This window comes from Neopsephotus bourkii, unplaced genomic scaffold (assembly GCF_033783945.1).
Source record: "Neopsephotus bourkii isolate Nb327-2 ecotype Australia unplaced genomic scaffold, CSIRO-AGI_Nbou_v1 NB_1508, whole genome shotgun sequence".
Classification (NCBI taxonomy): Eukaryota; Metazoa; Chordata; class Aves; order Psittaciformes; family Psittacidae; genus Neopsephotus; species Neopsephotus bourkii.
Genome location: NW_026901984.1, coordinates 6,608,361 through 6,630,342, shown reverse-complemented (window position 1 = coordinate 6,630,342; position 21,982 = coordinate 6,608,361). Strand labels below are relative to the sequence as shown.

General features: G+C 39.9%; 1 protein-coding gene across 5 annotated transcripts in view; it reads left to right on the top strand.

Moving 5' to 3' along the window:
* The window catches only part of CTNND2 (catenin delta 2), a 650,408-nt gene that overhangs the window by 402,621 nt on the left and 225,805 nt on the right, over positions 1 to 21,982 (top strand). For 3 of the 5 annotated variants that reach the window (XM_061369698.1, XM_061369700.1, XM_061369704.1), the window contains exon 9: positions 14,211 to 14,529. In XM_061369698.1, the coding sequence (XP_061225682.1) occupies positions 14,211 to 14,529 (319 nt within the window). The remainder of the gene's footprint in view (positions 1 to 14,210; positions 14,530 to 21,982) is intronic. The other 2 variants (XM_061369699.1, XM_061369701.1) reach the window with 1 other exon arrangement.

The following is a 21,982-nucleotide window of genomic DNA, read 5'->3' as shown; positions in this document are numbered from 1 at the left end:
ATTGGCATTTAAGTCATGTTAAACGTGAAACAAATCAAAGCAGGCAGCATAGCTATCTTGCAAGCCTGGAATTTCCATAGCTTCCTTGAGGGAGAAGCAGCTTTGCTGCTCAGATTCTGGGCTGTCAGTGCCACCCTGCAGCAGAGGGAACACAGCTTTGGTAGTGGTGGTGTCTGTGAGACTGGCAGCATCCTGAAAGCTCTTAGCAACACTTGCTTTCATCATGGTGCCTCAGTGAAAGAAATGAGCTCTCTTCTGTGAAAAGGATGTGATTTGCAAATAAAGTTATTAAAAGCCTTCAAAGAGTGCTGTCCTCAGCAGTCTGAGAGGGAGGGGTGGTAAATGTGAGGTCTGTGTCTACTCTGAACTCTTTGCAAACTGGAACTCTATCAGATAAAATAAGTGCTGCTGCTGAAAAACTGGTGAGCTGTGGACATTAGACCTGAAGACCTCATGCTTTAAGACCCACTGGTTTCAGGGTCTGAGGGAGAGTATCTTTGTCCCCAGCTTCACACAAGTGGCAAGGGTGAACCATTGGAGAAGTAAACCTGTCCTCAGCTCTGTGAAGGTTGTACACATCTCATCAGACAGGAGAATCTTGTCTGCCTTTGAAGAAAGCTTAAGGATTTCCTTGGGATGCACAGCCTGAGGATTGCCTCTGGTTCTGGGCCCTGAAGGTCACCATGGGAACGCCTTGCGATGCAGCTCAATCGTGGCAAGTCCAGCAGCTTTATATGGTTACACAGCCAGTTGGCATTAGTTCTGAGTGTTGGATGCGTGGAGCTGAAACTCATCCTGCGTGAAGACAGGGCATGGAAGGCACTGTGAGGACTCTTCTGAGCTTCCCAGAGAGAGCAGGAAAGAGTTAGGAAAAGGAAGACTAGGGTTTCTTGTTAATATTGCTGAAATTAAAATGAGGACCCTGAGATAAAAGATTTGAAAGGAGATAGAGTGGTGAAAGGATAAGCAGTCAAAGTTTGCGTCACTTCTGAAGAGTGGCTTAATGCAGGACTTGAAGGGTTTAACAAGCTCGCTGTTGCAATGGGTTATGCACTGGGGAGAGTGTGGGGCGTAAGGGCACTTCTTCAGCACTTATGATAAGTCCAAAGCTGCCCGATGTCCCTCCAGCATGTGCAGGTGGTTGTCAGGCTGCCCTCCAGCTTCCCTGATGGCCTTCTCCAGGCCAGGTTTGCCTGAGGTTCTTCCCACCAATGCTTGGGTGGTTCAACCAGTGCAGCACCACCAATGAAGCTGTCTGTTACCAAAAGCTGTACTGCCACAGGCTGCACCGACCCCTGGGTGCCACGGTAGGGGTGCTGACCAAAGAGAAGGGTCTGTGAAATTCATGATGGCAGGTGTTAATAAGAAATATGGGTATTTGCAAGTTGGGTTTCTGTGCGGAGGGAGAGTGCTGTTAGAAGAGTCAAGGCAACTCCTTTTCAGAGGGAAGAGTTACCTCATGTTTCTGGTCATGGCTTCTGTCCAAGTGCTTGCTAGCAGCAGGGAAAAACTATTTCATTGACCTGTGATGTGGCTCAGGAAAAATGCTGAAGGTGAGAATTAACGTTGTGTTTCTGGAGAGATGTGGTACTCCTCCACTTTCCTTCCTCCTCCCACCTGGTCCTTAATTTGCTGAAGGAGAGGAGGGATGCACTGAGGGATGTCTGATGTCAAGCACTGCTGCTAATTACTAATAATGCTGTCTTTCTCCATTTCAAGCATACCTGGCTTTAGTGGGGTAAGGCAGCATTTACTCCCAGAGTCCAGTCTTTCTTTGCAGAGTAGCATGCTGGAGGGATGAGAGGAGTACCCAGGTGGCCTTACCAGTGTTTGCTACTTCACCTCTGCTGCACTTGGCCTGAGCTTTTGCTGCCCTGGAGGTTAAACAGTGTCTGAAAGGAAGATTTACAAGGAAAATTGGTATTCATTCTCTTGTCACTGGGCTGGTGGCTTTCTCACAACTTGGCTGGGCTATTTCTCTCTCTTTCTTCTTGCTCTATCTTATGAGGTGCCTGTGGTGAGATCAGATCTCTACTCGGGACCTAAGGGGGAAGGAGAAGCAAAACCACCTTTTTCTGCCACCCCAGACCAAAATATCCCATACTAAATTGATTGCACTGTTGTTTTTTTGGGGGGCTGTCTTTTGTGCAGGGAGGGGGAGGTAACTAGATTTGTTGCTTGTGGTGCTCACATGGTCTTGGTCTCCTCTTCTCCTTGTTTGCATTGCACAAGGGAAGCAGGTTAGTCCCAGCACTTCAGTGTCTCACTGCTTCCTGTTCTTAGTGCCAGATGTGTGAGTATTGCCTACAGTTTGGAGAATCCTTCTCATTAGGAAAGTCAGGTGGAAGCCCAACCCATCTGAACTTCCATCTCGTTTATGTGGTAGGCAGAAGTCTGGTGTGCGGGTGCTGCTGGAAAGCTGCACCAGCCACTGGCTCTTTGCCTCTGCCCTGCCCTCTCTCTGCTGCCTCCACTGTGGGGCAGAGACGTCACTTTGCTCCAGGAGAGCGTGCTGCTTTGCTGTCAGATGGCTCTGCCTTGCCAGCAAGGGAGCCAGTGGTCTGTGGGAACAGGAACTGCTCAGTAGGTGCAAGGTACTCCTTTTTTATTTTATGTTGAGATTTTTGCATCAAGGATGGAGAAAGGTGTTGCATGGGCTACTTAGTACTGCTTCCAAATACCCACATACTTGATTTGCTGCATGTTTTTTATGCTGGTGCAGCTTAGGCTTTCTTTTATTCTCATTACTTAGCTGTTTCGTTGTTCCTTGCAAAAGGATCACAAAGCTACAAAGGATACATGAATTGAGCCAAAATACATCATCCTCACAACACTGTAAGTATTTGTTTTCATATATAAAGAAGTACTGGATATGACTGGTACTTTTAGAAGTCATTATTTCAAGGTAAAGATATTTTCATAGTGAGCTAATTTTCTGATGTTTGGAAAATTGGCCATGTGAGAAAAGGTAGACATCGGTTTCCTGTAGAGTGATTTTCTTCTTTTGAGAATAATTAAGTCTACTTTATTGCAGCCGTGTGACATCACAAACTGGCAGTGGTTTTCTGTGTCTGCTTTTGCAGATAAACTGTTCTTCAACCGTTTTCAAGCTTTTACAGATTTTCTTTCTTGGTGGTTATGAAGTAATTTATAACAGAATTACAGAATGGTTAGGATCAGAAGGAATCTCCAAAGATCACCTAATCCAATCCCCCTGCCATGGGCAGGGACATCTTCCACTAGATCAGGTTGCTCAGAGGCCCATCCAACCTGACCTTGAATGTTGCCAGGGATGGGGCATCTTCCAACTCTCTGTGCGACCTGTGCCAGTGTCTTACGGCCCTCACAGTAAAGTATTTCTTCCTTATATCTAGTCTGAATCTACTCTCAGTTTAAAACCATTTCCTCTTGTCCTGTCACTACAGGCCCTACTAAAAACTTTGTCCCCATCTTTCTTATACATTAAGTATTGAAAAGCTGCTGTAAGGTTGTCCCAAAGCCTTCTCTTCTCCAGTCTGAACAAGCTCAACTCTTGCAGTGTCTTCACAGGAGAGGTGCTCGAGCCCTTGGAGCATCTTTGTGGCCCACCTCTGGACCATCTCTGGAGACCCCAGAGCTGGACACAATACTCCAGGTGGGTCTCACAGGAGCAGAGGGGCAGGATCACCTCCTTCAACCTGCTGGTCACGCTCCTTTTGATGCAGCCCAGGATACGGTTGGCTTTCTGGGCTTTGAGCACACACTGAAGCCAGCTCATGTTCAGTTTCTCATCAGCCAACACCCCCAAGTCCTTCTCCACAGGGCTGCTCTCAATCCAGTCTCCACCCAGCCTGTACCTGTGCCTGGGATTTCCCTGACCCAGGTGCAGGACCTTGCACTTGGTACTCAGTATTCAGATGATACCTGAAAGAAATGCCTTTTGTTTTTTTTTTTTAATTTTTATTAAACATTGAGAGGTATATTTTTAATAGTAAGTTGTTCTCTTCACCCATTTCAAAACACTGGAGCCTTCTACTACTTTAACATGCTAAAAAAAATTGTAGAAAATTAACTCAGCATCCTTAGGTTGGAATTAGACTACATAAAAATGACAATGTGGAACTCCAATTCTAATGTTGTGATGAGTCCTATATAGAGGGTTCACAGCTTTCTGCTGCAAGCTGTCCCAACCACCTAACCAGCTCTGGGAATCAGTCTGTGAGTTTAAGCCTTGCACATCACCAGTAACAGGATCTACAGAGCAGTTTATATCCTAGTTGCCCTACAGCTATCTTATCCTTTCCCACATTGTGTTAGTATTTCTTCTCATCATGGAAATGGAATTTAGGTCATCAGATGTATCACTTCTCATTCCATAGACTTCAGATTAATGAAGAAAAGGAATTTCAAGGGGGTTAAAGGGGAAAAAAATATTTTCTGTGTACATGCAGTTAGGTGTTTTCAGATTCTTACATTGAGTATCAGTGAGTAGTTTGGTACAGTTTTACTTTGGTTTCAGAGCAACTTCTAGCTAATAAGGAGGAATTACCTGTTTACATGCCAGTTCCTGTATTAAAATACTTCATTTGACATTAAGAAGGGAATCTTGGTTTCAAATATATTTTTATTTGTTTTTAAAGTTGTCAATTCAGCCATAAAGGAGGAGCAACAGAAGGAACAGCTTTGCCTTGCCCCCCTTTGTATTAAACCCTTTGTCAGTTATAGTGCTTCTCAAATATTTATTTAGTTGTTGTTTAGTCCTAAAGTGCAGTAGTTAGGTTATAAATACTAAACCGCTTCTTTCTGCTTAGGTTGTGGAGTTTGTTACTGGTTAGGGGACAGGTTTGGGTTTTCCTGTTTTGTCACTGTGCTCTGATGCCACAGCTGCAGATTAATTGAAAATCATGCTGGTAAATCACATAGTATGGAGTTCTGGCTATAGAACATAATGTTTTCAAGGAAATTAGAAGGAAAAAATATTCCTACCATTGATTATCAGTTTGGTAAAGTTGTTATAATAGACCTGCATTCCTAAGTAACATCCACTTGATAACATTGCTTTGGGAGAGAGAATTACAGGAAACAAGTAGGGAACAAATCTTCAGTACAAAGTAAATTGAGCAGAAAATACCTTAGCGATCTACATAGTGAATAACAAATCACCTCAAAGCAATGCCAACCCGTAATCCCATTTCATTCAACAGAACCAGGATGTCTGATACAGCCTTATCTGTGTTCTATCATTGCATATATGTTTTTAGCTGATTCTTTTTGCAGGTACAGTGGCATCTTCTCTGAGAAGTATTTTTCTTTTTAATTTTACTTGCTATGAAAATTTTGGCAGCAGTATAATAGAAGACACTGTTTTTCAACTTCACTGGTATCCAGTGGTCTCTGTAAAGCCGTGGACAAAGAGCAATGAGAGAGCGAGGGAAGTGGCAGGAATTGAAAAACCTGCAGAGCCACATTTGTAATCTGTGAGCAGTGTCCCGCTTACAGTGGAGAAGCATTTATCCAAATATATATTCATAGCTTCAAAGTATCAAGTCCATGGTTGAGTTACATCGAGGAACTGTACCTATCTGAAAACACCTGAGATTTCACTATTGCTCAGAATAGAATCCTTTTCAAATGGGCGGTATCCACAACCTCCTTCCTCGGTCGCATGAGCAGAAGGATATCTCCAGAAGCTTCTGTTTTGTCCTCTGCATTTTCCAATTCTTCCATTTTGCTTTTTTGATAGAAGGTTGACTGGGAGCATGCCTGAACACTTCTCAGATGTCCCTTGACACTTGCTACCTACTGAAAAAGAAGTGTGATTATAAAATCTTGGTCAGGGAAGTACATACCCTGTAAATCTCATCTGCCACTATTGAGAAAATGCAGTGTCTGCTGTGTGCCAGAAACTGTGTATTTATGATCTGTTTACTGTACAGGTGTAGTCTCGGGTTAAAGCCTCATCACATTAGGGTTTAGTGATGCAGGACTCTGTTCATTTCATTTAGTTCAGTGTTGTGTCAAAATACAGGCTGTCATTCATGAAATCAGACGCAATTCAAACACCTTTCATAAATCTTTTGATAAATCTTTGCTGAATAAAACCATAATGCTGTGCCAGGGGTAACTAGCCAGTAATGTCTTCAAGATGAATAATGCTTTTGTGTTAAAGGATCATTCTTTCTGCAGCATTATATTTAAAGGCACTTTTTAAAAACTCACCAGCCAATTATTTGTTGGTTGGTTGGTTTCTCGAACAGTAATTTTTTTATTTTTTTTTATATATAAAACGGTTTCCTTTTAGAGATAGTCTCTTCTATAATTTCAGCAGTTCATATTTAAGGTTGGAGTTTTTAAAAGTACAGCAAGTGTTCAAAAAAAGTTTGGGTTTACTCTAATGGGTCCTGCAACTTTCAAACTATCATTTGCAGAAGTTAGGTTTAGTGTTTAAGGTGCATGTGTCACATGGTCTGACAATGCAGCACAAAAGCGTTTAACTTAATAGTAAGGTAACTCTCTGCTCCAGAGTGGAAACTGTTAATTAAAATTGCTGAAGCTTAGTAAGCTGTTCTAAAAAATACCAGTTATTATCCTTTCAGTTACTTAGGATTATAGCGTATTAAATAGGGAGAAGTCAAAATCTGAATAAGACATCCATATACTTGGTGGCTGTAGCATGAGCCAGTGGAGGCTGTTAATCTGTTACTGTCTCATAATATACATTCTTTTAATAATGATTGTGACTTTTGTCCATGTGTTCTATGTTGGCCAGCTGGACAGGAAACTTTAAACAGAGGGGTTTCAAGAGAAGGTGAATTTGGAGTGAGAACAGAAATTTAGTTGCAGTAGGCTGGTATGTGCGCAGTTGTATGGTCTGTGATCAGGTTTTATAGTCATTATGGTCCTTATGTCCCACACGTACAATGTCAAGTCTACAAGGAGGAGGAAGGTGATGTGCATGTATTGTATAGTGCCATTGCTCAGAGATTAATTTTATCTCTAGTGAGGAAACCGGCATGATGAAATTCTGAGAGGGCAGTGGATTTTAAGGACGTTGACTGTTGTTACTTTCCCTGTTCAATGCTCATGTAACAAATGAGTCAACTGCATGTTCTCCGCAGATTGGGGGTTGCAACTCAAGAGAAACAAGAGACAATCTGAGAAAAGATCTTGGCATAACACCTTTAGCAGCTGAAGTTGGCATCCAATTATCACATTACCTGGACGCACCTTTTTCTTTTGTGCAGAGCAGCATCACTGAAACATGCTACAAGCTGAGTCTGAGAATGGAAGTTGCATATATTAGTGGAAATTAGAATCTGGCAGACTTAAAATGCAGTCAGTTCCTGGAGGTGGAAAGAAGTATTATATTTTTTAATACTGAACACTTGGAAAACATGACTTCTGCCCTGTTTGGTTGTAAAGAAGAAAGGAAGTCACTTTTGTCTTGAGTCAAGAGAGCTGGGAATCTGAAATAATAGCAAATATGTAGTTGCTTGGGGAATCCTAATATCTACATAAAACCTTAATGTTCCCTCAGACTACATGTATTTCGAAACTATGATTTAGCTATATATGCTTTTGAGATAAAGGCTGTATTACCGGGATGTATTACCCCATAACTTTGGCAACTGATAGTGAGGGGAAAAAAGAATGTAGAATTTAAGGAAGTTGTGGGTGCAGGGATGGGAGGTTAGGCATAGCAGTGAAGCCTTGTAATAGACCTGGCTGTGGAAGAGGCTGTGTTCAGATTTTGATTTCAGGTTTCATTGAAGTTGCATCAAGCAGAGCTCAAATAAACCTTGATTGGAACTTGTTCACCTTGGTCATCTATTGAACTGAAATACAAATTTCTAAAATACAAACTCTGTCACCATTGCTGCTCACTGAATTACTTGCCTACCTATTTCTTAATTAAAATCTACTCTAGAGGTACAAAAATCCTTCTCGATTACTTTATTCATAATGTATGTATTTGCTTGTGTTACTAACCCTAATGGAACTAGGTAATTTCAGATCAATTCCAGCTAATTGCATACTTAAACTCATAAATAAAGTAATTACTAGCAAAGAAATGCCAAGTCTAAATTGGTGATTAAGAAAATTACTCCATATACCAAGGGTTAGGCAGTGGCAGTTACATGTATGTCTTCCCCCAATGGAACTGTTCGATAGAAGGAAAAAAAGGTATGTATTTTAAGCAAGAAATACACATAACAAGGAAACTTAAGGCACAGACAGCGTGAGAATGTGCAAACTGAAGTAGAACAATATTGACACAAGGAGCCTTCAAAGTGACCAGATTGCTCTGTAGACAGAAGAATAGCTCAGAAACTGAAGAAGCAGCATTTTTTTTCTACTGATTCTTTCTGCATTATGAAAATGCATCATTTCCTAAGCAAAGGAACTTTCAGCCTTATTGTAACAATTAGCATCAGATCTAATGAACACTCTTAGAAAATCAGAATGAAAGGATACATCAGTGCAGTAGCATCTTCGAAGACTGAAGAACCAAAGATTTTCAGGTTTTGCATTTGAAGAGGATTTATTGAACATAACAATATGCAGAGCACAAGTGATATTTTGATTTTTATGAAGCAGGGAGCTGTTCTCCCACAGAACAGTGGCATGTAAATATGTCAATGATCATGAGATTCTTTTAAGATTTTTTTGAAAGAATCAAATAGCAAATGGGTAATGATTGGTTCCTGGGGCACACAGTTGCTTTCACTATGTATATGGTCTTCGTTAGGCTGAGTGTTCTGCAGCTACTGGAGGTGGGAATGAACTTGTTAACTAATTTATTTGCAATACTGGGCTGTTGAAGGTACTGAGCTGAGCTTGGTGGTACTGACTTGAGGGAAGGAGGTTGTAGCTCCCTCAACATATGGAGAATATGAGCATTTGGAGAAAGCTGGAGCCAACAGAAAGAATTAGGGGGAACAAGGGTAGCTGAGTCATTGAAGCATAGGTGAGAGAGGGAGAGGACATAGAGATAACAGGGAAAGAGGCTTTTCCAAATAGCTGTGTGGAGTTTGGTGTGATCCTGGAAGCCCTAAAAGGGTGGCTGGATAGGGAAGAGCCCATCCTGTGAGGAGCAAAGAAAGATTTACTGACAGGTTCTTTTTATTTCTCTCTCTCTCAGAATCGGGACACTGGATTTTTGATTGCAACTATATAGGATAAAATAAAGAGTATGGAGAAGTGAGGAAGGAGAAAGTGGAAAATGAGGAACAGGAAGTTGTAGTACTTTTGAATGCATTTTTTCCTGTTTTGACAAGATGTTAGGTAGCAAAGTTGTCAAGATACAGAGGACTTCTGTGGTGTTGATATTTGCATAAGATCTAGATTTTAAATCTAAATGACAGCCTTGTATCTTGAAATCCTTCAGTGTTTGAGGTTTTTTGTTCTGCTCTCAATTTTCGTGTTTAAAATATGAAATTCCTTGTGCATGTGTACTTTGAACAGAGGATATGATAGTACCTTCCTACAATCATAACAGAGATAATTGTTAATATCAGTTATGGTTTGGGCTTGGTCTTTTCCCCTTTTGGTAAACATTTCCACGTTTCCCCAATCATATATTTCTTCAAAATATTATACTTCCAACGTGGGAAAGTGCTGCTAAAAGAAAGTAACTGTTAAGAAAATTTACTATATAATCTATGTATTATCATACATCCTGAACAGTGTTAAATTTGATTGCATGTGCTTGTTACTTTGGATTGCTGATTTGCTCCTAGCTTGATTATACGCTGTTTTGTTAAACTGCTGTTGCAAAAAAGCTGGTGCATGCCTTAAAACACTCAGTTAAATTTAGAGATGAAAAGTGATTGTATCCCCAAACTTGATGGATTCTGTTTCCTATTTGACAGAGAATGTGCATAATGTTATTTTTGTGGTGTATTAGATGGGAAAGGTATTTGTTTTATAAATCTTCCTATATATTTGCTGCCAACAGAAGCAAATCTGCATCATCTTATGATATTATAATCTATGAACTCACAAAGGGCTGGTAAACATACATTGCATTAAAAGAACAACTTACTGGGATCCTATTTGCAACTTTCACCCCAGATTAAGAATCAACTGCAGATGCAAAATAAGTGAAGAAAAAAAAATAAATAAAGGATTGTGAAATCTGTATGAAAGGCACAAGGAGAAGGTTAACACAGGAACTGAATGTCTAATATAGAATAATAAGAGGAAAATTTTACAAGGTAATAACCACAAATGAAACAGCAGCACCCACAAAGTAACATTTTGTCAAGAAAGTGTAGCAAGATAAGTCTCATAAATGAGTTGACCCGTTCTGAAGGTCTGATTTTACGTGTGTTAAAAGGGCAAAATGCCCGCTGACTTACAGAAAGCCTGAACAACTTAGCAGTTCTTGTGTGAATCTGGTCTCCTTAAAATACTCAGCTATGGTGCAGTAGTATTCCTGCCTAAATCAACATGTTCTTTCCTTTAGGGTTTTGTTGCTTGTTTCTAGAGATGTCACAGATTTGAAGAGAAGATATAAAATCTGAAAGTGAATTTCTGAGTATCTTGTCATGAGTCTGTGAGCATATTTAGTGATACACCTAAATTTTCAGCATTAATCTAAAAGTTGCTCTGTCTTTGTTAATACTATGCAAAAGCTGTAGAAAAGTATAACGGCTGTGCTTTCCATATGCTGTTTCTGCAATCAGGATAGCCATAATCAGGGCATATGTCAGGTCTTTGAACCTGGTGAGCCAAAAGAGTTTTCATTATAGTTAGCAGGGGCTTTTCTTTCTCTTTGACTTGTAAGAACTTAAAGATTTAACTGACATCAACCGCTGACTTCTATCTAAGTTTTTAAGAAGTGCGGCAGCAGTCACTATTAAAAACAACACTGTCATGGGTGGTCACTTTGGTAAAGCAAGATGCAGGATAAGTAAAGTTTTGAGGCCTTGTTCATTTGATTTTAATCTTGATCAGTTTGGGAGTTTTTGAAGACCAGAAGCAGGTCTAGTCTTGTGGACACCTTTATGTCCAAGCTTGTTAAATCAGCAACAAGTCAAGCCATCCACAAAACTTGACCTGCGCCTTCACAGTCTGGTTGACTTCTGGTTTTATGCAGAGGCAGAATAGAGTCCGCTGTAGACCCTGGGCAACAGCAATCCTGCTCCAACCAGGCAAGATCCCAGGAACTGTGGGCTGGTGGCTGGTTCTGGAAGAGGTGAAAGCAGTCCATTTCTCCAGAAACAGCACTTTTGTTACAACTCCTTCCCACCCCTCTCTTCCTTTGCTGGGACAGGACCGTGATCCTTGTCAAAGTAGTATTGCATCTTACCCACACTGAGCTGACTCTAGGCAAGGTGTAGCTGCCTTAACTTAGGAGAGTCGAATATGGAAGTCAGAGAAAAGGGTAATTGTCTTCAAGATAGAAAGGTTGCATGTCAATCTACAAACTCTGCTGGCACATTAATACTTTCTGGTCCCCTCTGGCTGTTTGCTTTCTGGATACACCTGTGCTCACTAAGAGTTACATTTGCTGGGTTAGACAAATGGTCTTCTGAATGTATTTATTTTAATAGATGTCTAATAATCTCTATGGTTTGCTGTTCCAATAGCTAAATAGAAGGGAGCTCTCAAGGACAAAGTTTGTCATAGTGAGAAGAGTCACACTTCATTCAATAAGTCTGGCTGCCAGAAGGACTTGTTTGAGCAAGTAGCGTACTGGCAGGAGATGGATCTGCTTCAGTTTTACATTAAAATTACTGTGTGCAAATGTCTGCTGAAGCTTGACCCTTTTACAGTTCATGAAGGTGACTGTTGTCAGGTTGGATGTAGAAGCTACTCTAAAGCTTTTTTTTTGTTTGTTTTAATTGATCTGGGTGACACTGGCCAAGCCAGCTTATTTGTGAATGTTTAAGTCATAGATTTGTCTCATTCTCATATTCTAGCTATGGCACTTCTGTGCTCATTGTGATAAAATTCAAAAGGAAGTAACAGTCTGCTGGAAAGATAATTTGAGAAGCGAATCAGAGTGACTCGAAAAAGCACGTAGGTGTTAGGGTGACAGCTAGTTTCAGTTTATATAAATACTTATTTTGATAACAAGGCAAAGGAGAGAATAAAAAAGTTTTCATATCATTTTTAAACAAACACTGTTCCCATTGAACTGTCTTGCAAAGGAGAGAAAGGGAAAAGATGGCAATCTACATTACAATGAAGTTTTTTTTTTTCAGCAGTATTAATGTTGTATGGTCTTTTGCAGTCCCCGGTGTAATGGGTCAAAAGCTAGGAGCATACTCTGTGAAGTGACAGCACCTAAGAGTATGCTATATCAGTATACAATTACATTTTCCCTTTTTCATTTGAAAATAGTTCCAGTATTTTCTCCAATTTGTTTTTTTTTTTGGTTTGTTTTTTTTTTACTCTTTTTCTCACAAGGCACCACATTTGGGTTTGAACTGTGTGTATTCTCTGTTAAAATGTGATGTTTTCCTTGTGTCTTCCTAACACTGGATTTAGCATGATTTGTGCATGGGATGTTTCAGTATGCTGATGTTACTGTATTTTAGCTGATGTAGTTTTATGTAAAGGCCTGTATGTGTCTTATTGCTCATTTCTCAAGGAAATATATACTAGCAATTAAACAAGAGCAATACCTGTAAAATGTTACTTTATATAGAAGTTAATATAATCATAGACTGGATTGGGTTGGAAGGGACCTTAAAGATCATATGGTTCAAACCTCCCAGCCATGGGCAGGGACACCTTCCACTAGACCAGTTTGCTCAAAGCCCCATTTGGCCTGTCCTTGAACACTTTCAGGGCAATAGATAAGTGAGTGATCTTATTTATCTGTGTTTGTAAGAGATCTGTCAGATGATACTTCTGTTGTAAAATTATATACTTCAGAACCATAATAAAAAAAATAAGCAAAGATTTGATACAGATTTAAGATATTCAGGTGTTGAAACTTTGACAAGTACTAAATCGGACAAAACTGCTGTAATTGCATTTAAAGCTCACTATAATTCATTTGCTGACTTTGAGAGTCACTTCGAGATAAAATACTTAGTCACTTTCATGGACCTATAATATATTAAATATTTTCCTAAAATGTAAGTCTGCATGTTAATGAGAAATGAGTGGGAAATCTATTATGCAAACCTGTCCCTTGAATATGCGGTTTTGCCTACAGATTAGTATATGAATTTGACCAAGGTAAAAATAGTGACGGACCTGAGCTCACTTCTTATGGAAAAAGTACTCATCTTGGGACAAGGGGAAATGGGAGCCACCATCAGTTCACGTGCCACTTCAAACAGTCTGAATTTCCTTCTGAGCCGAACCAGTACTTAACTTGTATTTGTTTCCAGGACAAAGATCATGTGGCTATTGGTCCTGTGGCCTGTACAGTGATAATCCATTTGCTATTAACTGGACTTGGTTAAAAAATATTGCATGTTTAATAAAAATCATAAAGCAGACTGAATCTGCAGTACATAGTGCTGCAACAGAAAGATAATGGGCTACAAGAGAGATTAATAAGATTTTTGAGTTGCAAAAGCGTTAAGTCAGTTTAAATCTATTGGTTTAGCCACTCAGAACTGCTAATGCATTAATCTTGAGCTGTGGTTATGTGAGCACAGCCATTGCTGGCATGCATTAAGACATCTGCATGTGCTTAGCTCTTTTTCAAACTGAGTTAGCAGTAGCACTCCCCTAAGCCTTACTTAAGATGAAATATGCAGAAGATGGGTCGATGAGGCATATGCAGCCACTCTTAGTAGCAGCTGTCTGGTTTTACCTGCTTTATGCATACCAGGACTACAAATCTGGGATGGCTATGGCTGCCTTATTTCTTCTCCTATGGAGCCACTCGTCTCAGTTTGGACTCTGTTGGGGCATCTGACTGACTTCCACCCCGTAAGAACTGCAAAAGCCTCACTCACTGATGGTCTTGAGTCTTAGCTTGACTGTTCCTATGCTGCTTCTGCACTTCTTTCATTTCAGGTTAGTAGAGTTAAAACTCCCAGAGAAAAGCACTCCTAGAGAAAAGTCTGCTTAACTGGTGTAAAGGTCTTCTAGTCCAGAAGCAGCATGTCATTTAGAAATTCGTTTAACAATTATTTGCTTAAATGGTTTTGAGAATTACAATGTTGCTTGTTCTTTTTTTTTTTCCTCATTTTCTTTTTCTTTTTTTTTGAACCCCTGTTTTATATGTGTGTGTTTTGGTTTTTTTCTCCTCTGCCTAGACCTGGTTAACCATTTCTGTGAACAGGTCCTCAATTTTTTACTTTGTCCCTACTTTCCTGTCGTAGCCCCATCTTCCCCTGGTGTCGACTCCGTACCCTTACAGCGCACAGGCAGTCAACACGGCACACAGAACGCAACAGCGACCTTCCAGAGGGCCAGCTATGCAGCCGGCCCAGCCTCCAATTACGCAGACCCCTACCGACAGCTGCAGTATTGTCCTTCTGTTGAATCACCATACAGCAAATCTGGGCCAGCCATCCCACCTGAAGGGACCTTGGCTAGGTCACCTTCCATTGATAGCATTCAGAAAGATCCCAGGTGGGTGAAACCTTCATTGTCTACTACTGTTTCTTGCTTATGAAGAGGTTTTTAATTCTGATTTGCTTTGTGTATTTCTGCTGTTGAATATGAAAAAAAAAAACAACCCTGTGACAGAACGTGAAAGATTTCATTTGCATAACAGCTTTGTCCTAATGCTTTCTCTTGGAAGGCTCTCATGAGCTCTTCTGTGAAATAAAATGATAGGTGTGCTCTAGAATGTGTGTGTTTAGCCTGCTTTCAGTAGCACCACCCTCCAAAAGCTTAAGAAAAGTAATTTTCTGTGAAAACAGGAGTGGTATGACTATTGACTCTAACCATTGTGGATTGAATTTTCAAGTTCCTTCGTGGGCAGAAGTTGTAAGAGTTCTTGGTTTGTCTGCAGTTAATATTCATAAAAGTGGCAGAAAAGGATATTCTGGTGTTGGGCAATGAGACTAAGCAAAGTGAAAGCCTGGTTGTGTAATCGGGCTTATGCTTCACCCTGTGCGTTGTGCAGGCTTCCCGTGCCAGTACATGGTAACAGAATGTGTATGTTACAGCTTTGCAGAAATGGTTGTTAATGTGCATGCTTTTGAAATATATAGTGTAACTATTAATGTTGCTGTGAGGCATGACCTTCCCTATATACCATGGGAAGGTGCAAGGAAAAAACTCCTAGCAGGCAGATTAATTAGAGAGTTTTCTTCGACTTCCATGATAATGCATTTAGTGATTTTTGTTCTGTTTTCTAATGGAAAAGAAAGTAAGTCTCTTTGGTGACTTTTAATTAAACTTGTGGAAAGTGTTAATTTATACAAGGTTTTTCTGTGCCAGATAATGTGGTTTGGGTGTTTTTTTTTTTATTGTTAATTTTTACTTCTTTTGCTGAATGTAATGTAGTAATAGGAGAGCCCAAAAATTTGCCACCAGCAAAATTGCTGGAAGTGTTCAAGCAGTAGTTTTAAAAGACTTCTTTCCCTGCATTAAAGAAAACCCAAGCATTCACAACGTGATCTCTCTGCTTGTTCAGCACTGTAGCAGTCCTCTCTGTCTTTCCACCTGGGAACACAACAGCTAAATTTTATGGTGCATCAGAAACATGCTGCATGCAGCTACTTATGGCATTACAGAGTTTTACTTGTTGAGCAAACTTCTGTCTTTAAATTCCCCCCCTCCCTTACTTAGGTTTCTCTCCAGAAATTTGAAAAAATATAAATTAAAGTCCTACCCTTCTTGCCCCTGTCCCAGAGCAAACATTGGTAACCAGAGGGAAACAAGTCTTTGTATGAAACCTTGGTATTTTGATAATACTGTGTTCCAGAATATAAAAGCTCATATAGAAGGAGCTTTGGTCTGTCATTGCCTTGTGGTCAGATACAAAGAAAACTGTATTAGGAGTGCAGTAAACCAGTGGAGAAATGACTGTAATCTACATGAGATGCTTTTAGGAGAAGCATGATGATGTTGAAGGCAGTATTCCCCCGAGACAGGGAAAATGTATTTACAGTATCTCTACAGGTCCTAGACACAGTATCTTTTTAAGGAGAGCTGTCTCTGTTCAGTTGCTCTGCTATCACTTCAAAAGTGTTACTTAATAGTTAGTACACGTTATGTAAATTTTATGCAAATTTTTCATTTGCTTGCTTTTTGCTTCTTTCTCATCCTGTGATATCATTTATGCATTCATGAGTATTGCCTTCTATAATTAAAATATCTATAGTCCACCTAGGCAGACTGTCTGTGAAACTGTCTGTGGCTTACAGCAGTTGTTGACCATTCGGCTATTGGAATGACATTGAAAAACTGGAAGGAGTTTGATGAAAAGCAACAAAAGCAATGAGGAGACTTCTAACGTCTCGATTTCTATGGAAAGGTTACAAAAACATAGATAAATGACAAGTGTGGAAAGGAGGTGACAGAAAGAAGATTTTCCAGATGTTTGGAAAAATATTATGGAAAGACAGAAATTATTTAGGGTAGCACATGACTGGTATAATTAGGAAAAGAAAAACATGGCCCAAATACAAGAGAGAGACTTTCAATGGCTGTATTAACTTACACTGTTTCTCAAAGGGTTATAATTTATACCTTCCACAGCACGAAAAAAATGGACATGTTGGTCAGCGGATGGACTTTGTCAACTGATAAGGTCTGAGTTTCCTTACAGACCTACTGCTGCTTTGTTTGGCTGGTTGGTTGGGGTGTTTTGTGACTGACATGAATCATGGAGTGAAATGGCAGGCATCATTTTCAGACACTGAGCCTACCTGTTCCACCAGAGGTCCAAACAAAGGCTCACTGGAAGAGGGAAACCTGCAGGACAAAAGCATCCTAATTAGAGGGGTTTGATTAGCGTTCGTGATGTCAGTCAGCTCAAGATGAGAAAGAGATATCCAGAAGACAACATAGGCTTCCCAGTAAGTAATTAGCATGCCTAAAACCAAACATTACTTTCTGGACTCTTCATTTCAGGCGGAATTTCCATCTAAAGTCCCAGAAAATGGTTGGCAGGCACTGATACAGTTGACAAATCTTTTCCATTGTTTTCACTATGTAGTTTGAATTGCTAGTACTCCAGTCTCACATGTATTCTGAGCTGATATTTGGCAAATGAAATCTTAGCTCAACATCTGTTCTGCATCACTTAGCTGTCATAAAATGCAGTTTCGTGTTCATTAATTTAAAGCTTAGGACAAAAATTATTTTCATGAAGTTTCAAGCCATTTTTTGTCAAGTTTGTCATAGGGGATAAATTTTACTCACGCAGGTAGGCTGTTAGCTTGTAGGAGCTCAGGTAACAGTAGTAAAAAACTGTGCATCTTCAGTTGTGGAGAGTCTGAAGCTTTATTACTTAAAAAGAAAGTAAGCCTCTTATCACTTGTCAGAAATGAAACTTAAGTTCTTCAGATGGAAAACGAAAGAGTTCAATATCAAAGATAATTTACAGAATGATTCTTCAGAGCATTCTTTTATGTTTAGTTCATGTCAAAAAAGGGAGAGAAATATGCAGTGGGGCTGCAATATATACTGGTCCATGCCGTAATCTCTTATAAGAAAAAGTGGCGCAGTGAGAGAGGGAAAGGCTGCAGTATTGGTTTTCTAGGTTTTGTCTTGCTTTTGGTTCCTGCTGAACTGTGATTGAGAGACCTCATGAGTATTTTAAAGTATCTTAAAGGATCAGAAATACATGTTTATGTGATATTTTCCAGCCTTCTTTCATTTAGGAAAGATTAATCTGGCCCTTGGCACCAACAAATTACCTAAGATTTGTCTGTTCCTAGACTTCAGGAGAGCTGGGGAACCTTAGGAATTGAAATGCTGGTATCCAGATTTCTGTCTGTGTGCCTTGCAGTTTTTGCTCCAAAATATGAATCTGGCAAGTACATGTTAATTACCTATTTCTTTTAATTAATCACACTTGCTGCGTAACAGATGAAAAACATATAATTCTAACATTCTTCGGTCAAATACATACCAATGAAGTTTTGCAGTAACTTGTTCGTGTGTCTGGTTTGATGGGTTGAGTCAATACGTTTCCTTCATTGTTTTGTTAGTTTTCTTCTTAGCTGTTTTTATTTAAACATTAATATACACACACCTTCTCCTGTAAAGAAGCTATCAAGAAGCTGAGTCAAGAGCAAGAATTATGTGGAATACACTCTAAGGCTACCAAAATGAATTTCAGAGTTCAAATGCCAATTTTTATATTATATATTCATCTACAGTTACAGTTTTATTTTATGGCATCCCCTTTGCCAGTATGTGTTTCAGAACCTTTAAAGCTATTCAGGAGAAACGGGGTAATTTGGTGAATGAAGCTGTAAAGGGTTCATTATTCATTATAGAGCAGAGCACAATAATGATTTGGTTCTTAATTTAAGAGAAAAGCAACCAGATCAACCCCCCACCCACACTAGTAGTAGAATCATATAGCAGCTTTACAAGACAACCAAATTTTTTGAAAGTAGCTATCTTGTAGTGGTTCTCACCTTCAGAATTGCCTAGGTATAGGTCAGCAGAGAGTTTTCCTGGTATTGTGTGATTTAACTGTAATACTCTGAGATGTCTGTGCTCTGTTCTGTGCTTTCAGAGTCAACTTTCCATTTCATTTCCTCCATTGGCCCTAATTTCCTCCTAAGTAGAAGATGGTGATGCTCTCTGTCTGTCTCCTAAACTTTTAAATTGGCTTTCTTTCCACTTATGAAAGGAAATAAATTAGATCAGAACATTCTGTGTGAGCTGTAAGTTTCAGAACTTATCTTTTTTCTTCCTTTTTTTCTTCCTTCTTTTTTTGCTTTTTCCAAAAATAAGTTCCATTTGCAAAATACAAGCAAAAGAGCTTTCTTACTCTGTAGGAAAACTGATAGAAGTAATATAAACTCTAGTTAAATTTCTGTGCTCCAGTGAAACTGCTTATGAGATTAGCATGCAGAATTTGGAACATAGCCTGTTAAAAGATAAATGTTTCTGCAGGAGTCTTCACTGAGTATTTAATCTCACTTTGTTCCAAGGATTGTCTCAGTGTTAATAGTGTTAGTCTACTGTAAATCTGTATAGCAGACAGGCACTCAAACAGTATAATGAGGTAAGAAAACAACAGTATGTGTGGGAGGTTGGACATCTTGGTGGGAATGTATCTGGTAGCTTCTTTGGGAAAGGTTGTCCCCTTCAGAAGGAAACTTCTGGTGGGGTAGAAGGCCATTTGTGACTACCATACGCCTGGTGGTCACACTGTGCAGGACTGCTGTGGTCAGTCCTGAGCTGTGGGCTTTGCTTTTCAGAATCTAGAAGGCTGTTGGTTGGTCTCTGGCGTAACTCTGTAACCCAAGAAGTAAAGGCTTGAAGTTCATGTTTCTGGTCTGAACAAGACAGAAGAGGGCTTGCAGACCAACCTCTGGTTTTGCATGACACAATGCATGATAGACAGCTCTCCTTTTCACTCAGTAGTTTTCAAAGGTCTCTCTTACCTGAAATTAAGAGGAGGAGGTGATTTTCCAGACGTGGGGAGAAACCATGGGAAATACGCTTTTAGTGGATCTGAGCATGTAAATGTTTGGCAGTGTAGGCTTACCTCCAGAAGTGGTTCTGCTTCCTAGGTCCTGCTAATACTCTGCTAAGAATATTTTGCAAGAAATTTACATGGGCCAGGCCCTTTGTGTTGGTAAAACCAAGCAGATGGTGTTTCAGAGTGCTCATTTTGTAGTTTAAGTATATATATTTCATTCAGCATGGAAATGCCTAGTTTATTTTCCTGTATAAAAATTGCACAGTCTCTCAGGCTTTAATGTATACTCCTCTGGGTATGAAAAACTGACCCTAAAAGAAAACAAATCTTAACAGTCTAAACAGCACAAAAATACACCAAATTCAAGAATAGCAACTCTGGAGCAAATTGCAGTTCCTCATACAGACCCTACATAGAAGACGTAAATTTTACTTAAAAATAGTTTTACTACAAAATACTTTTAAGAAAACATAGCAGATCTGATAAAATAAACAGCAATCTGTTTCCCCTTCCTGCTGTAGGTAACTAAGGAGGAAGCCTACTTCCTTGAAGTAGGTGGGGTGGGTATCCATAGGCTATCCTACAGTTTGTTAAATTAGGATTTCGGGAGACATACTTAGCTGGAAGCCTTGGCTGGAAAAGACTTTTCTGGAGGATGTTAAGTTCCAGCTTGAGCATGACAAAATAAACAAGGAGCTAACTGGCCCATGCAGGTGTCAACTTGGGATGAAGTAGCTGAGGGAAGAAGCAAGACCAGTGTTTCGTTTTTGGACAAATTTATAATTTACCCTTCACCCCTTGAGTAATGCTGGTCTGCCACTTGAAGAAGAGCAACAAAGCCCTTTACATTGTTTCTTTCCTAATCTGTTTGGTTTGAGGGTTTGGGTTTTTTTAATTCTTTCTTTTCCTTCTGTCCTTTTGGCTTCAGTCATCCAGGATGAAGCAGGTGGACAGTGTACTTCATTCTCGTACTGTCCATACAGCATTTCTGCTTCTTGAACAGCATACCTGGGCTTCTAATGGTGAATATATGCCTCCGTGCAGCTTCTGCCTTTGTTTGCCACACATTTTGCTCTGTACCCTGTGGCTCATTTGCAAACTTTGACAGATGCAAAATCTGTGTGGCGCCTTTCTGTGATGACAGGCTCTAAGAGCCAAAAAATGTACTATTTTCCAACCAGACATTAAAATCTTGGGGAAGAACCATACTTTCAGGCTTTACTGGGCTCGTGTAAGCTGTTACGATCTGCTGGCAAGATAAACCACACAAGAAGCTTCTCAGTAGTAGCTCTTGGACATCTCATCAGCCAAATGGATAGTAATGATCTTAGTGGTCACAGGGACATTGAGAGGAAGTGAAATTTTAAAGGGCTTTGAAGTTCAGAGGTTAATCCTGATCTTACTTTCATGGGAACCACGATGGTAGAGAAGGGAAGGAAATGTGTTAGGACAGAGAAGACAAATGGGAAAATTTTGAAGAAGCTTGCGAAAATAAGGACACATCGTTTTAAATTTTCTCATTAAAAGAAGCGCAACTGGAAGTCATCCTCCACACTGAGACATAAATTGGTGTGCAGAGGTTATTAGTTTCTGAAGCTGGACCTGAATGTGATATTGCACACGTATTTTATAAGCAGGAAACAAAAGCCAAATAATGTTGTGGCCTTTGTACAAAATGCATCAAGAGTGCAGGAGATTTCTGTAAGAGTAACACCAAGAGTTTGCTGAAATAATGTTTCTCATATAGAGTTGAGTTAAAAATGATGAAGGGAATTATCAACAACTTTTATTAGTTTCTAGCAGAACTTTATAGCTTTTATAAATTAAGAGCCTGACTTTAAGAACCCTAGCTCTATGTAGATCAAAAATGTTAGATAGGAATAGACTGAGCTCCTCCATCCCACTCAAGATCAGTACCTAATGGGAACAAAGTCTGACCCCTAGCCTTTCTTTCTCTGGTGATCTCCACCGCTTTCACTTTTATCGTTCTTTCTCACCCCACTCCACTGCCCCGCTCCAGGAGCTCAATTGAACAAGTGAGATTCGAAGGTGCATCAAAGTTCTTAGCATTAAACAAGCAGTTTCCTAGGAAGCAGAAGCCACCAGTGATCCCATAAAAATCCTACAGTCACTGTTACCAGGGAAACTCCTAGGCTTTAGACTTACTATGATTTGTTCTTTTTACTTTGTTTTTTAAGCCACTGCAGCAACAGTGGGATCACTGGCTGTTTAGCTTGCCACCCACAGCTAATAATTTGGGGGTTACATTTATCCTTATTGTGCAATGAAGTGGAGGGATCTGGACAGCTGAAAACCTGGAAAGAAGTGGAAAGGTTTTCTTAGCTGAAAGGAGGACAGAGTGAATATAACCAAAGGTAAAAAAATACAGAGGAGGAAGGCACACATGGGGAACAGTGAAGCTGTGCAAACTCTGTCCCAGGGCAAAGTGAGTAATTTACTTCAGGG